The following is a 17,297-nucleotide window of genomic DNA, read 5'->3' on the forward strand; positions in this document are numbered from 1 at the left end:
AAACTTGCTAATAATGTATGAAAATGTACAGATTTGGCCAAAGCTGGCACTTACAGGCTATATTTTTAGCAAATGTACTTTTGAGAAGATGAACGAAAATGAAAAGTGAGCAAATAGAGTGAATATTTTATCTTTTTGTTAAATGGACATTCACCACTCAAAGTTCATACTAGGTGCAAGCCAACAAACTTGGGTCAAATATGCTTTGTTGCCTATTAGGAAAGAGTCGGCTTATGTATTATATATATATGTATACACCTTACTGTATTCATTGTTAAATGGATTATAAACATTCAGCCTAGCAGTGTCACTTTATTGCAACTCACTAGTGAATTCATATGTGGTCCCTGGAGCGTGTGTATGTGTGACTGACTAGATGTTCAAGTGTTTGTGTGTTGTGCCCACCAAGATACAATCTACCGAGGTTGCATAATTACTCTGATCAAAAAACAAACGTGCACTGATGCCAACTATCCAGTTCACTTATTGTAGTGCACCAACAGTAATAGAATGAGACAGAACCAAGGCATGGGTGAAGCTCAGCGCAGCTCCTCCGTGTTCAGGTGTCCCGTGTTTGTATGTGACACTACAAACAGACCGAATCTGTGTTGAACTGAACTTTAGGTGTCCAGCCTGCTTGCTAGTAACGGAGGCAAGGGTGTGGGTAAAATGGATTAAGATAAGATGGCCAGTAGAGGGAGCAGACCAGCAGGATGTTGTTAGCTCAGCCAGGGTATCTGCTGATTCTACAAAATGTGGGATTTATTGAGTGCTGTTTAATGCTCCAGATTAAACATTAGTTAAAGATTAACATCAGAATCAAAAACATATTCAAAGGGACATAAAGTTAAATTAAATTTAAAAAAATCATGATTTGCATGTAATCTTGTTCTATTTCCACATATTATAAGATTTTAGTACCTACAAAAGCCCTAAGACTTTTTAACCCTTCTTAATAAATCAGCAGATACCCGGTCAACAGTGATATCATGTATGAAATCAGATAATAAAACACCAGAGTGAGGATTGGCAGGTAAGACCAGGTTAGACTTCTCTGCACCATCAAACCGAATCCCTCTGCAACATATACAAGAAATGATGATTACAGTTGTGTTTGCGACCACACTGAAATTTAGGAATTTTTCTGTTCTTCGGTATGCTCGATTTTGTTTTGTAATACTTTCACTGTAAATGACCATTACTGTGTAAACCAAGGCAAAGCCAAACTGTCACCTCAATAAAAGAAGCTTGAAAGAAATCTGTTAATGTGTTATTACCTCCGCCCAGGAGGTTACGTTTTCACCCGCGTCCGTTCGTCGGTTTGTTTCTATATTTGTCAGCGGGATTACACAAAAAAGTACTGAACGGATTTGCACTCAACTTTGTGGAGGGATGGGGCATGGGTCAGGGAAGACCCCATTGCATTTTGGGGCAGATCCAGATCATTTTCTATGAATTTGAATTTTTTTCTCTTAAATCTGGCGTGCGTTGCTTTGACATTGGCCCTGGCAGAGGCAGGCGCTCCACTGGGTGCAATCCTAGTTTTAGGTCAGGTGCTTTCAGCTCAACGTTGCTTACAATTCACACAGATAAGGACAAGGGCAGCATGTTTTAATGTATAAAGTTAAAGTTTTATTTTTATAGGCATACACTGTACATAGCAGTAAACTCAATTTTGTTCATCTCTATTGAGAAAGATCTCATTTCAAAGTGGGCTTTAATGTTTTATAAATGAAAAACAGAGTGAATAACAAATCTGGATATATAAAAAAAATAAAGAAAAGATGATAAATGATATTTTACATTCACATGTGGGGGACTTTAATATTTGGTCAAACACTGATAATTTTTGCTTTTGCTATTGTTGTAACCTTGCAAAAGTTACCTTTAACACACCTCTTTTTATTATGCAAGACATCCAAACTGTTTCGGCCTTTTTCTGCTTGGAAACATTTGGCACTTAAACTATTTTTAAAGGAAGACATTTACTCCGTGACTCGTTCATTTATTGATGATTTGCCTCAAAAGGTGTGACAGCTTCAAGATCATGTAAACGTGATGAGAAATGTTTGATGTGCGTGTATGTTGCTCAGAGTACCAACGGAATGGGTTAATGTGTAAAATGAAAAGAGGGATGAGATCTCTTCACCATCATCTACAGGTTACATTCAGTCAGTCGGTTTCTCGTCTGGTTGCCTATTTTTGCAAAACAATTATATAAATTCACGATACCTTAGTTTACCATAGAGATGTGATGATGACGCTAGCCACTGAAACGGTTCACAAAGGAACAGACCCAGTCAAGTTCTTCTGAAGAACAACCAGAGGGCAACATAACACTGACTGAAGCTAATGCTGTGGCTCACATGGTTAATGGTTTGTTTATCCAAGAGACAGCACATGCATTTCACTGATCATCATTAGGTACGATGTAAAAGCTTGCATTATGTATCGAGAGGTTAAAAAAAAAAAAGCCAGTCTATGAGTACAGTAACAAAACTGCTGAGAGAGTAACACACTGTATGATGGGTAATCGCAGCCTCTTTACTTTGACAAAATGGAAGAAAAAAAAAACAATGTGCAATGAGCATTGTGGATTAATAGTATTTCCACTTTAAATAGTTTAGTTTCATAAGCTTGGCGTATACAGTCTTGCAGGTAGGTGGGTGCGTTCGGACAGATGAGGGGGGAGAGCTGACTGCTGTCACTGAAGGAGGTGGTACGGCGTCTGCAGAGCAAGAGCACCTGCAAACAGCAGGGAGGGACTTTCTATTTTTGGAAGTGCAGCAGAGAGGGCAGAGACAGTGACTGTTCATAGAAACCCGTCAGCTAGATGTGACGCTGCAGAGAGGTACAGAAGCATTAGTGGGTGGCTGAGGAGTTAAGGACAGGTTATGGAGGTAGGCAGCAGGTGCAGCTAAGTCATGTCTACCTCCCTCTCTATCCCCACATATTTGAGGGCATCGGCTTGGCTGTATCTGTGGAAGGAAGATGAAGTGGAGAGTCTTAGTATACAGTATCTGCAGAAACCCTTTATTCAGTCACAATGTATAATGGCCTTTATTTATTTTACTTTGAAGCTGATGGAGAGTCACAAAAAGGCCTGTGACTCTACCTGTAGTCGAAGAAAAGCTCCTCTCCTTGCAGGATAGCTCGTTTAGCAAAGATTCCGATGCGATGGTCTCCATTCACCATTACCACTGCAATGGCAGCCAACAAAACATCAGCCAACAAAACATTGCTTTCATCCCACAAAAAAATCCACATTAGACGTCATATCAGAACAACTAAGTCAGTCTTACCCTTTGCGTAGCAGTTGGGATTAACTGAATGATTTGCAAAGCGGATTTTGTTCCCCTTTCGTGTGGCATCCACAACAAAGTCTACTGAGAAACATACACACAGGGTATATTAAGGATTACTTAATATACTGTAACAGCGGTTTGGCTGGCCGGTTACATTAAAGGAAGAGCGGGGAATACTTGCCATTGTTCAAATTGAAAAGGAAGCTAGACATGTATTTGTCATAGATCCTGCCACGTCGGTCTGCCTCATCCTGAGAGATCAGCTGCTCATGCACAGACACATTCATAACAAACACTGTAAGTATAATATTTTTCAATCAAGCTGAAAGCCAATAAACAGAAATAATATTAATCCGATTGAACTGCATGGACTTGCCTCCCCGCAGTATTCTGAGATGAACTCATTCTTCTGAACAGGCTCTTTGATGAAGGTGCCCCACCCAGCGACATCTGATGGAGCCAACAGCAGGTGCTAAAGGGGAAGTGCCACATGAGTGATCTAAACCCCATTACGTTGTACCTAGAATAGCGGATTGCAAATATTTAACTACCAAGACCTTCAAGTGTCTTTGCGTACCTTTTTGAGGCCTCTCTGGATGCTGCAGTTTTTGCAGGAGACCACTTTGCTGTCCCAGTGGTCTGCGGCTCCGCAGGTCATGCACAGATCCGGGTCACACTCCCTCACGGCCAGGTAGCAGGGACACTGTTTGGTGTTACACTGAGTCTTACACCTGCAGCCCGGGAAGCGGTTCTGGCCTGGAAAACATTTAGACACACTGCGGGTCAAGAAGGGAACATTCTGAGAAGGCGTACGCGCAATCTGCGGTGATGCAGAAATGTAATAAATGACATAGCTTAGCAGAACACAAAAGGATTCTGATAAACACTTTCATCTGAAAATGCAGCTGCAGCAAGGAAGCTCAATGGTTGAGTGACGCCGAGGCGCTCATTAGAGACCTCTGCTGGCAGATATGCTGAAATACAATTTTGCAGAGTGTAACATAACACCCTGCAGGCAGATGAACGGAAGGATCAGGCAAGAATAACCAAAATGTCTTTCCAGCAGTCTCTGCTTGGGGATAACTGTCCATAACAAGAGCTCCCGGCAGCATTTGTCTCCTCTGCTGTGCCGTTTTAACCTCCCATTCTCAGCCTGTGTGGGTTTTATGTGTCTGTATCATCAAACATTGTTTAGCTGGAGCTGCCTGACTCATACTAATGTTGGAGATGATGTTGTATATCAGGCACTGAGCCTGTCACATCCCTTTGATTTCTCTCCAAGTCTTTAGAGCGCACACATGTGCAACCGGGGGCTGCTTCCTGTTTGGCCTCAGCTCTCCTCGGCTACGGGAAAAGGCGAGGTAAGAGTTGGGTAAGGAGGAGGGGTGAGAGAAGGTGGCTGAACCACAACTGATGAACAATTGAGGCAAAACCATCTTTTCCAAATCATAGCAAAGTACATACTTTGTCTTCTCCTCTCCCTCTGGTATGAACTCTCTAGAGGGCAAAAATACAAAATGCATTCCTCCACCATGTGGCCATTTTGGAAAACACAGTTCTGGGTCACTGCTGCAGCAGCAAATGCCTCACTGTGAACGCAGCTCTGTGTTAAACAGACACCCACCTATCCGTGCCAGAGGACTGCTTCTACTCTGACCGCTGCCAGAATACTGCAGAATCGTTTTACATTCTGCTGCCTTCCTCTATTATGGCCTGGCAAAAGGGCTTTAGAGCTACTGAAAGCGTCCAGTGGAAAATGTGGCGACAAACATTTTTCTTTTAGCTTCACAAGGCAGAGCGGGCTACTTGTGTGTGTGTGTGTGTTTTTTGTTTGTTTTTTTCGTGTCAAGAAATTTAAAAAAAAAAGCATACAATATGTGAGAGATTGGTGACATAGCTGAATGAGAGAGGAGAGACTCACACTCATGCTCGCACTGACAGAACTTCTCACAGAAATTCTGGGTCATCACACACGGGCAGGAGCTGTCGCATGGATGGTCGGGGTGGTCACATGGTTGGTAGTTGTACACCTGATTGGATGAGTTATCTGGAGCAACAGAGGACAAAGCCCTCAGACTGGCACAGTAAGCTGTACTGTATTTCAGAGGGTATGGTGTGATGTTTTATTGTGGGATGAACATACCTTTCTTTAGCTGAATCTTTGCCCATAACCTGCCACATCAAACAAACACAAGGGAAGGGTTTTTGTTAAAAACTCATTTAGCTTGTTCCACAACCATTCACTTTTCATGGATCGTTAGGTGACAACTCAAAGGAAATGTGACAGGAAAGCTCGAAAACTAATGCAACAGAACAGAATATATTTTTTTGTGCATGACTTCATTTATTTTAACCTTCATCTATTCAGTTTCACTGAAGACCAAGCTCCCTTTTGCAAGAGATCATGCTTCCATCATTCAGCAAAGGAGGGGCAAGAGAGAGAGAGAGAATAACAGGTGATATCCTGCCTGTGTTTCCTTTTCTTCTTTTGGGGCGAGATGCCTCCATCCTCCAAAGGAACACGATGGATCAGGACCTCCTTAATTGCAAACTCGTACACCTGGGGGAGATGAAAATGACATGAACAACAACAACACATGGAAATTTAACCAGAATGTACACTACTATGAAGAAATGCTGTTCTCTTCACCCTTAATTATGTTGCGTAATTTAGTGCTGCTCAGGCTGAAAAGCAAATCGCCTCGATTACGCCACAGAACATCCTGCCCCTCCGTTCTCTATCCTGCTATCAAAACTCCACTGCAGAGGCCAAACATAGACAAACATCTGCACGCAAACACACACTCAACGACTTCTGGCTGCCAAAACCTGGATTTGGCTCCTTCACTAGGACACAGACATACATAATGATGCAGCTGGTTTTAGCATTTCCACTTCATTATGCAGTCGGCAGGGCCCTCTGGCTGTGACAGACAGGCCAATACAGACTCGTCTGGCCATGGGACGAGAGGCACTGCGAGGGTTGGATGTAAAGGGGTGATCAAGGTCAAGGTTTGATTTACCTGTTCTTTGTTAGTTGGATTGTGCTCAACAGTTAAAAATTTAAAAAAAAAAAGTTGTAGTATGTTCTCTACCAGTCTTCTTATGCACAGCTGGCATGACGCTCAATTGACATAAGTCTGGAATATCTACGTCTGCGCAACTGAATCATGAGAGTATATGAGATACGTTACATCTGGCAAGCATCCCCGTTTATGGTGCCACATGCCATTCTCTCTGTAGTCAGTCCAGTTATCCACACCATAAAACCACAGGCACAGGATGCATGTGTTATTACACTCACACTGACGCAAATGCTACACAAATCTGCAACACAAGTTTGATTCCTACTTAATTTCAAAACAACTATGCATCCGTTTCAGAAAGTATCAGTCACAGTTCATTACGGAACATCTAGAACTACATTACGTAGCTAATATAGCTAATAGGAACAGTTGTAACCCACAATTATAGTACTTTTACTGTTGGTGCTTTCTCTCAAAAATTAAAACCTCATTTCTCATAAATCCTCTTTCTTCTATTTCCTGTTTGTCACCATCCTCTTCTCATGGTCTTGTTTTGTGTGAGTTCTTTCTCTCTTCTACCTTATTCTCATTCCAGCACCTGGCATTTTAAAGGTTCTGGTCTAGGGGAGTGCTACTGCTTATGTGAAAATAGGAACTCCAGATTGTGGCTCCAGAGGGAGCTGCACAAAGTCTTTGCCTCAAGTGACGCCACTTGAGTCAGTTTCGGTTGGGTCTCAAGACTACAAGTGTAAAAATGAAACAAATCTGGGGATGTTGAGTCAGTGGAGAAAGAAGCGAGCTCACCAGACTTCCGTAGTCTGCTCCTCAACTCTGCCTGAAACTAGCGGCTTGAGGCTACATTAGCTGCTACTCGCATGAAACACCTGACCCACTGACTGAAGCTTTGGCAGTGGAGTTGCATTGTTGGTAATGTAGGTGCCCTGTTTTGACAAGGAAGAAGAATGCATGGAATAAAAAAGAGGAAATCCGATACTGATTTGTTTGACTGTCCACTGTGAATCCAACAATGTTATAGGAGTGCAATGCTAACTTGGAGTAGTGCTCTTAAGAAAATTTCGATAATTGTAGCTCAGATCAGGCTCTTTTGCACACACTCTATGTTTCTGTAGCAATGATGACCTAGTGATGGTGGAGAATTTGTTTACATCGAAGCCATAACTTCTTATGTGCTATAAATCACATTTAGTCGGTAAGACCACACTGCATTTTTTAAATGGTGGATGAATACAGAAAAGTAAGCGTGATATCTTCCGCTTATGGTACCAGAGGAAACATGCTGAGGTGGAGAAAGCTGTAAAATGCGTGAATATTTCACCTCCTTGCAGTTCTTGGTACCGATCAGGCGAGCGATGGAGCAGAAGTTGTTGAAGTATGTTCCGTGTAGCACCCTGAACAGTGACTCCTCCGCCCCGCTCCACTGGACCACACAGCACGCCTGCTGCTCCCCGTCATCATCCCCTGGACGCAGCTTGGTGGGAGTCTGGCACCGCGAATTCCCCTCTGTTTCACACACAAACACGCGCATGCAGATATACGCAAAAACACACTGTAGTATTACAAACTAACTGCTCTTGGCAGAAAGTTCGTATAATAATTTTTGAAATCTACAAACATGCAGCAGCACATATAAACACTTTTTCTATTACTTGGTCTTGGCAGAAGGTTTTTGACAGCTTTGTATCTGCTCACACACACCAGTATGGCTAATTTAACCCTATGCAGACACTAACAGTTATTTCTGGATGCCATTTTTGTGTATCTGGGTGCACACGCACACACACACACACACACACACACACACACACATATACAAAGGGGACCATGGGCTTTAATTTTGCTTTTTGGATATTCAAGACTGATGCTTGTACACCCACAGCTTGAGGCAGAGAGCCGAATGTTGCTTGGCAACAAGCTGAATGCAGCATTGCTGTGGCCACATGCTCCAGCACTGAGTATCTTTATTAATCTGCTCAACAATCTGTTTTTTCCACATTATCTCAACACATGTGAGAGAGTCTGCTGAATCACTGGCTAAGCATGAGCCATTTCCAAAACTAACAGACGTCCAGTGAGGCATTAATGGGCGATGAACGACAACCTGAGAGCTCCACGGAGGAGGAGAGGAGATAAAGATCCAGAGGAGATTGCTCTTATTTCCCTCTCGTTTCTCTCCACATGAAGATGTCAAAAGAAATTAAAATAAGAGAAAAAAACACACAGTAGGAGCAGGGGGGAAAGGGAACAAAGTGTTTATGCTGGGGCTGAAGCATGCAAAACTAATGGTTGGTTTATTTTGCTTGGCAAGAGAGAGCTGATATTGAGAGGGGATGGAAGAGGGGAGACAGAGGAGAGAGCAGGATATGACTTGAAAGCTATCATCTCTAGCCAAACATCACTTCTCTGAAGAGCTGCAGTCAGGGCAGACAGCGTTCCAGAAAGGGGGAATTTGGGTGAAGTTATGGTAAATGATGCAGCCACTCACACAATCAAACAGTGAGTCAGAATCTCAGTAACACATAAAAATAGCTCTGCCTATGCTGTATGGAATTTCCGAGCATACAGCCTTAATTGCATCACCAGAATTAACCATTTACTTTAAGGAAGCTCAGAAAAGGATCATCTGAAAACAATACATTGTTCAGTATGAGCAATGTATAACTTTATTAAGTCAAAAAGCTCAAATTTTGAATATACTCTAAATAATAATATAATATAATAGGGATGTTTGAAGTCAAACTAAAGATAAAACTACAAAATAAGAAACTCAAAAGTAGCTCCAAACCCTGTTCCTGTGAGATCCGAGACCTACCTGAGGAGGAGGTGGTCTCGTGGTCACTGTCACCCTCTTTGCCTTCCTCAGCAGACCCAGATGGTCCAGGACAGCTGGAGCTGGTGGGACGCTGCTGCCTCCGTCGCCTCCGAGACCTCTGTGACCGTAACATATTCTGATCCACAAACTCTTTAGCCCCTTTCTTCAGGAGAGGACATGGGAGGGGAAAAACAACAAAGAGTAAACAGCAAGATATAGCGAGTACTACATGGTACAGAATGCGTGGATAGGTAACGTAACTGTGAGCTTGGCATACCTGCAACAGAAAGCAGTCTACACCACATGGTTCAGTCTCCATGCGGATCTCCTTACTCTTCCTCTTGTAAACATTGGGTGTAGCATGAAAAGCTTTATGAAAAGAAAACAAACATATTGTGACTCTCTATTGTACATCAGGTAGTTAGTAGTTAGCAATTGTATGCAATTAAGTAAATGTAAGAGCTGGGAAGTTATAGTATGATCGTAATGTAATTATCCCAATCTCGCTGAATGAATTTGAAGGCGGCATGATAGTAAACATAAATCGAGCCATTACGGTGGAGGAAGCAGTCGTATTTGAAGCAACGTCTGCAGAAGAGTGTGTGGAAGGAGTGTAATGACTGCTCCCGCTGCACAGACTTCGCAAAAGGTCCATCCAGGTTGGGGGTGCAAAGTGGGGGGAGCTTCACCGGGCTGGGGGGCTCCAAGAGGTCCTTATACCTGTTGAGGCAACAGGGAAAGTTTTAGCGGCGATACGTCTCTGAGCCATAGCATGCTCGTGTGAAGCTGGTGCTGGGCGAGGCTGCACATGTTTCTTTCTAAGTAAAGCTCTTTCAGATGTCGATGCAACTGCTCCTTTGAGTCCGAGAGCCTGAGAGGGAGCCACCATTATTACTTTCCTCCCTGACAGCTTGCGTCTCCATGGTGAACACTAAGCAACGGCCTGTTCAGCATTGTGCACGTAGATCCGTGGTTTCACTTCAGTTTTCTTACTTTTCCTTCAGCTCCTCCGTGGTGCCCTTGTAGGGGAACATAGAGGCGATGGCTGTAAATATCTTATCATTGGGGATCTTCTTGCTGCTGCACAAGTCCCTCACTTTGGGAGACAGAAAGAGACAGTGAACAGTTTGTGTTCTACAAATAACCCAGTCACAAATAAAGCTTTTGCAATATGTTATTTTAAACATTTTGCAATGCAGCAGAAGTTTTCCCAGTTTTCAAGGCCAGTTAGCAATAACATGCTCTGAAAACAATTCACTGTGAATATCATGATGTAATGAGCCGGGGTGTAGTTGTCTTTTATTCAGTATCTTTTGTTCATGGGGCCTGCATCCACGCATGTCTTTGTCTATCAGTAGCTGAATGACTGTGTGCCTAGGTGTGCTACCATTTCACTATCACTAAGTGTTGGCAGACTGTGTGTACAGCCTAGTTTCCCATAAAGCCCGGTATGAGAGGTCATTGAGTGCTGTAATTAGAGCGGGGCCATATCAGTGTCATGGACAAACGGGTTCCCTCACACACACACACACCCACACAGTACCCATGCAGGGACACAGGGACAGCTTTAAAGTAAACAATGCCGGTTCAAGAGCTGCTGTGGCAGGGCGACCTTGTGGCAGCTGTACAGTGTAATGAGAGGAACAGTACTGGCCTTGTTCCCTCTGCAGCCCTCTTGTTCTCTCACAGGACAAAGTCTGAACACACAAATGCAGAACTGAAGGCTTGCTCACCCTCAGTTGTGCTCCTCCTCTTCCTCCTGATGAACGCCACAGTCCCAGCTTTGGTCTCTTCTGAGCCCTCCACTGAGCTCCTCCTCATCACTCTTTCCTCCTCCTTCTTCCCTGCCGCCTCCGCCACTGCCACTGCTTCCTCCTCTTCCTCCTCCTCGTGGTCAGAGTACTGGCTCAAGGCCTCCACCAGCTCTTTAAAGATCTCGTCACTGATAAAACCACCCTCTGAGACACAATCAACATGTCAGAACGTATTTCAACACCTACAGTAAACCTTAAATATTTTTCACACAGGCTTATATTAGTAATTAATATATTAAATCAGCTTCCTCATTAGCATATAATGACCCCAAGTCTCCCTACTAAAAGTGAAGTGATATACAGTTTATCAGATTGACGGTGAATAAGAGACTGGATGGAACTTCATGGGACACACACCTCTGTCGCCATGAACGCCATCGTAGTTGTCGATGAGCTCCTCCAGGAAGGCCTCGTCCTGTTCCAGCACCTCGTCGCCCATGTAGGGGATGTTGTGAAGGAATGTCTCGTCCTCCACCTAGGACGCAAAACTCCCATCAAGACAGGCATGTGACCGCCTGAAGCTGCACGTCACATGACCGCCTGAGTTACTTCTGAAGAGCTACAGCTGAAAATGTCAGAGTAACAAACAGGCACACTAGTCTGCAGCAAACAGTACAAAAAGTGTTCCTACGGTCCTGCTTATGGGCATTTCACAATCCAACAAATGCGCACAAATGGACTGGAAACAAGATAACACTGTTTTGTGTTGCAAGAACAGTGTGTGAAACTGCTTCAGTTCTTTGAGTTTATCACCTTTTGCGCTACAAAGGGAAAATGCTCTGTTTTTAGTTCGCTGACATGTCTTGATGACTGGTTTAAATGTTCCGTGAACCAAGAGTTTAATCAGCTAATCGCGTCCATTTTCCACTAAACAGGTGAAAATCTCCTAAACTGGAATCGGGTCAATGAGTGAAATCGCTACACAAAGTGTCCTCTGCACCTGTAACGACACTGTAACTGCATCACCCACAGCACAATGTGATTTATTTCATACCATGAAGTTGTGCTGCAGAGGTGACCAGGAGTACATGAAGGGTATTCCGGCCACTGTGGACAGTGGTCTCATGGCGATGGCTTGAGCTTTGAATCCCGGGAAGCCAAACTCCACTGTACACATCTGTAAGAGAACCACACGTGGGATGGGGTTGACCAGACACTAGAACAATAGTCAGCGTTATTGTACAATTTATAACTATTTAATTGAATACACGTGCTGCTTGGCCACCCAACAGGGGAAATAAACCCAGTAAACACAATATAGCGGACCCTGGCAGCACGTTGGAAGAAAAAGATGCCGTTATGGCCTCAGGCCGTTTATATCATGAGCTCCCACAGGGCCACAGACCACTGTTAGGCTGCCACATGATCCACTTCTGCCACACAGCTTTGTCCTGAGATATTTTAGTATCACCTGACAGCAAGGTGGGAATCAGAGCAGCGCAGTGGGGCTACTGAAGAGGACTCAATGTCGTGGACATGATAACACATTCACACGCTATAATAGACAGGACAACTAGTTGAGCCAGAGCAGCTGGGGCAGGGATGTGAGGACAGACCTGGACAGGGCAGACAGGATGGTGTGTACAAATTTGTGATAGTATTTTACCCTCTTTAGCACACCACACACACACACACACACACACCTTCTTGTTGGCTATAGCTCCACCAGAAGTTGACAAAGGGATGGACTGAATCCTGAGCTTGGACCACTCTGTGTTCAGGAGATTTGTCTGCTCCTCAATCTTCTGTCTGTTGGACATGAACAGGGTCTGGAGAGAAAGGGAACGAAGAGCATGTCACACATGCACCAGACACATAAACATTCACAGCGAGTGCTGAATAGGAAGAAAACGTACCTACTGCAAGTTCCCCCAAACCATGCAACAGTGCACGGGCACAAACTGAACACCGTATTTTCTTTATCAGCAGACCTCTCAATAACTGAGTTGACCCACCTTGACTTCCTCTGCCTTTTTAAGGCGTTTTAATTGGCGGAGGCGCATATATTCAGACTTGACCCTCCGTCTCCACTCCAGCAGGCTGCGGGAGGGGGCAAAGGCGGAAGGCTGAGGTCTTGGGGTTGGCGGGGTGGCACCGGTGCCGGGGGCTGGGTCTGCAGCAGCTGTTTCCTCCATGACTCTTTCAAAAAGACAGACATCCTATGTGTCAAACCAGTCCAACAACACTGGGGTACAGGATGCACAGGGACTAGATTATGATGTAAGCTTGAGCTTTTTTGATTGCAAAAAGGTGTGTAAGAGCTGCAAGAGGATTTCCAATAATATTACTACAAAGATTTACAAAGTGAACTTATTATATGTTTTCATCTCACATTCTATCACAATAATTCTCTATTACCCAACTAACAGGTACTGGTAGGTTCATGATAGATAGTTTTGGTGTGACATGCTTAATCCCTCTCTATAATTTGTTGTTATATCACTATTAAAGTCTTATTACTATATACAGTCAGCACTTCACACACACCCCCCCCTCTCTGCCTCTCACAGACATACTTTCACTCCAAGTGAATGTCTATTTGAAAGAGCGCCCCCCACTGTTGGCAAAACAAAATGGACATCTAATGTTGAAAAAGAGGAAAAAAAAAAAAAAAAAAAAAAAGCCTTCCGCACAGGTGCTTTAAACTGTTCGGCGTAGACTGCCTCTGGCTTCTTTTTTTGGCGTCCGGGTGGCAGCTGACCACACCGTGAACAAAGGGACCCGGTAATGTGGCCGCGAATCAATAAAAGTGCCCGTGAATTTTAAAAGCACGGGGGCATCCACATTGCTCGGGAGTGGGCGTGCCTCTTCAGAAAAGCCATACGGAGCGGAGCATAAAAAGTGCGTAGCACAGTTTTTACGTGTCTCACAAGCACCTTTAGTGAACACCAACTTCCCTGTCCGGGCGAAAACACCATCAAGAAATAAGTACGAAGGCAAAACCTGAGCTCGGGAAACTGCTACAGTACATTTCTCTCTCGCTCTCTCGCTCTCTCTCTCTCGCTCTTTTTTTTTTTTTTTTTCCTCCGGACTACGAGTCGTGCACACGTTTCAGCCCCAGCCATGAAGTGCGCTACGTCCCGTAGCTGCAGACCAGCGCAAACAGAGCCACACACTATCCATTTAAACGTGGAACACTTTCAAAGACGTGCGCACCGAGCACAATGACAGCACATTATTCTAGCGGACCCGACGGCACGTCTGCCTCTACACCCAGTGTCGCAGTTATTAAATACCTTCAAATCCACGTCTTGCGTCCTATTTGTCGCGACAAGAGCCTGCAACGCGATCAAGTCCCTCTCTGTTTTCTTTCTCTCTCTTTTTTTTTTTTTTTTTTTTTTTTTTAGTGGAGCGATCCGGAGCAATTAAAGGCCGTATTTACTATGGATCTGACGCAGATCTCGTCTCCGCACGGCGAGGGGATCTCAGAGAAATCACTACGTTATCCATGGGCATGGTGCTGGTGGTTGTTGTTGTTGTAGCTTACAAATAGCTGCGCACTTGGCTTGGTTGAGCCAACCCGAGCAGGAGGGTGACGTCTTTATTATGATCACAGCCTTTCCTAGCAGAGGAGGATTTATTACTATTCTGCGTCCTGGGAATAAAAAAGTAGCGTGGAGCAGCCGCGGCGCGGCCGTTTACGCGCACATACAGGAACTGATGCAGCTGTCCGGCGTGCTCGGTCGCCATCTAAATGCGACCGAACACTCTGTGGGCTTTGGTCGGGGTTTTTAATAAAAAGAAAAAGAAAAAAAAAAAAAAAAAAAAAAAATCCCCACCAGCTTGTTCACAGCGGCAGCCCGCACTATAGGAGCACGTGAATATAGAGTAAGGTGAGGCAACGTGCGTGGAACAGACACCAAAAAATGTCACAAGAATATAACTGAATTTTTTATTTATTTATTTTTTTTAGGAGAGAGGGGGTAGGGGGGGGTTGAAATAGCGACACGACTCACAAAACCGGAATATTCAAATAACTGTCGTATTTCCCCTGAGAGCGCAGATCGTCGTCAGATAAACCCCGCAATAATCTAGGACTTAAAGCCGATTGATCAGAGGCTGAAATCCAGGATACCCTCTCTTTAACATTCCGGTGGTCCCCCGGCTCGCGTGTAGTCCCGCGCTCCCCCGGCAGGTGGAGCCCAGCGCATTCCGCCTTCCGCTTTGAGAGCGAGGGTTGGATGAAGGTCCTCAGGCCACTGATGCCGTCACGTACTTCATGTAAAACAGAAATTGGGAGCACTTCAGTTGAAAACGTGACAAAAGCAGCCAAAAGCACGTTTTTGTTGGTCGTTTTTTTTTATAATTTTTTTTTTTTTTTTTACATTTATCAAAACAGACACATTTAAATCCAGAATTTGCAGCGAAATATATCTACGTCCACATAAAACAGCTTGTTTAAACTGTTTGCACGGACGGTGAGAGGTGTCTAATGTGGAGAGTCCACCAGCGTCCATTGGTTTTTTTGGAGGGCGAGGGGTGAATCTGGTTGACCGACCACGCTAAAACCGGCAGTGGACTCACCAGAACCACAGAGCACGTTATCCGGCTTTGTAACCTGATTTGACCTAATTTACGTGGCCACTAAGCGTATACCTAATGAAAATTAAAAAAATAATTATTTGTCTTTAACATATTGTGATAATTAGAAATTAAAACACATCACTGTCATATTTGACACACTTTTCTCATGAGCGCCCACAGTCTGTGCCACTGCGCAGAAACTTAGGTTGATTCTAATACAAAGATGCAGTTTGTGCAGAAACTCTTATTGGACTCCGGCTCAGGAAAACGGGAAAATACAATTCATTCGCAGTCTACGGAGCAGCTTGGTATTATTCATCTATTTAAACTGAGGCTATTAACAAACAGGAAATACTTACTTTGTAGAGTTAAGGCAGCAACAGACATTTCCCAAAAATGTATTTCCATAAAACTCAACTTTAAGTTCCCCTATTAAGCAATAATAAGCAGTCTGTACATTCAATTTATAAACATCAAATGAATGTTTATAACACTATTGCCTATGATATAGTTTTTCTTAATAAGTATATATTAATGTACAGTTTTTGTCAACATGTGTTAAGACTATGTTGTCATTAATTATCTTGTTATACACCGGCCTCCACTTATGGGAGCCGGCAGGAGGCGCGACAGTAGTTCACAAATACATTAATAAACACTTATATCTGCTTACAACTACATTATAGTGTGTATAAACCATTCATTACCCGTTTCTGTGCTCTTCTTAATGCTAAATAGGGGGGTTTAAAGTAAAGTGTTGCCAACTAATTTCATGTACGTTATAAATAAACATTTTTTTCAATGCTTGAAAGAGTTATTGCTGCTTTGATGAATATGCCTGTTTTCACTCTTCACAATAGAAATTCTAACGCAACTTTTCCCTGTCTCAGATAAATTCCTCAGGATATAACCCAGGAAGACATCTGACATTTCGTTATTATTTATTTTAAGGGTGTTTGAGACGTGACTTGATGATATTTTTGGGCACATATATAGAGTGTCACTACTCAAGACTCAAGATGAGAGGGGAGGATGCACATATCTTCTCTAAACTCTACAGTGGGTCTCTGGTTAGACCTAGAGACACGGGACTATTTGGTATATTTCACTTTTTCTTTTTTAATCTTAGCCTTTAATGCTCCTGTGGACAGAGACAATCAAATATTCGGTAAAAAAAACCCCAAAATATGGATCTATTTATTTACATAGTCAAACGTCAGTATTTCCATTGTCTAGATAATTTTCTTTCAAAAATAAATCCTTACGAGATTAAAGGAAACCACAGAAATGCTGCTTCTCTGACACACAAGATGGCACTCTTCAGTTACTTTTCATCTTATGACAAAACATATGCTCGTGTACATGTCTCCTAATTTGGATAAGGAAACCTGGCCGGGCACGCTCTGGGTTTCACATCAAGCTATAACCGCCTGACCGACTGAGTGCGTTTCTCTCTGATCACTGTGTTGTTGATGCTCCTCTCTGCTCTCCGGTTCTAATGTTCATGCCGTGCGTTCTTGGTCATTAATTAGGCATTCAGTGAGCAAAAGTATCTCAGATGATACAGCATGTTTGGCGTGTCTACAGCATTTGAAGTAGGCCAATACTGATACCGAACTGTCAAACAAAAGCAAACATACACAGCAAGATAAGCTTGGGGGAGCCAGTTGGTTATCAGCAGGAAGTTTTTAATTCTGTCTAATGTAAACCGTGTGTGTAGCTTTTGGCAGCTGTCAGTGGGACTCACATCTTCAAATATGTAGCAGCTTTTATGATTTATGACAAAGGCTTGGAGATG

At 43.4% G+C, this 17,297-nt stretch overlaps 1 protein-coding gene across 6 annotated transcripts; it reads right to left on the bottom strand.

Annotated features, from left to right (window-relative positions):
• Positions 1-1,646: 1,646 nt before the first annotated feature.
• Positions 1,647-14,946, bottom strand: ezh1 (enhancer of zeste 1 polycomb repressive complex 2 subunit). Of its 6 annotated transcripts, none has more exons than XM_040121071.1 (20): positions 14,932-14,946; positions 12,931-13,114; positions 12,619-12,744; positions 11,970-12,092; positions 11,333-11,450; positions 10,895-11,119; positions 10,155-10,257; positions 9,718-9,881; positions 9,439-9,530; positions 9,162-9,324; positions 7,668-7,852; positions 5,774-5,865; positions 5,449-5,477; positions 5,227-5,352; positions 3,883-4,061; positions 3,682-3,777; positions 3,487-3,568; positions 3,303-3,386; positions 3,116-3,200; positions 1,647-2,978 (listed from the first exon to the last, which is right to left on the bottom strand). In XM_040121071.1, the coding sequence occupies exons 2-20, from the start codon at positions 13,108-13,110 to the stop codon at positions 2,918-2,920; spliced, it is 2,313 nt and encodes a 770-aa protein (XP_039977005.1). In that variant the 5' UTR covers positions 13,111-13,114; positions 14,932-14,946; the 3' UTR covers positions 1,647-2,917. The 6 variants fall into 6 exon arrangements, with proteins under 6 accessions (XP_039977005.1, XP_039976992.1, XP_039977006.1 ...); XM_040121058.1 differs by lacking the exon at positions 14,932-14,946 and adding an exon at positions 14,358-14,647; XM_040121072.1 differs by lacking the exon at positions 14,932-14,946 and adding an exon at positions 14,212-14,647 and having other exon boundaries at positions 3,303-3,383.
• Between the last annotated feature and the right edge of the window lie 2,351 nt (positions 14,947-17,297).

This window comes from Xiphias gladius, chromosome 3 (assembly GCF_016859285.1).
Source record: "Xiphias gladius isolate SHS-SW01 ecotype Sanya breed wild chromosome 3, ASM1685928v1, whole genome shotgun sequence".
In the NCBI taxonomy this organism is placed as follows: Eukaryota; Metazoa; Chordata; class Actinopteri; order Istiophoriformes; family Xiphiidae; genus Xiphias; species Xiphias gladius.

Excerpts from the sequence above, each read along its gene's own strand:
- ezh1 (XM_040121071.1), bottom strand. The coding sequence starts at position 13,110 with ATGGAGGAAACAGCTGCTGCAGACCCAGCCCCCGGCACCGGTGCCACC. Across the intron at positions 12,093-12,618 it reads GAGCTATAGCCAACAAGAAG|ATGTGTACAGTGGAGTTTGG; the intron begins GTGTGTGTGTGT and ends GTTCTCTTACAG. Across the intron at positions 5,353-5,448 it reads AAAGATTCAGCTAAAGAAAG|ATAACTCATCCAATCAGGTG; the intron begins GTATGTTCATCC and ends CTGTTGCTCCAG.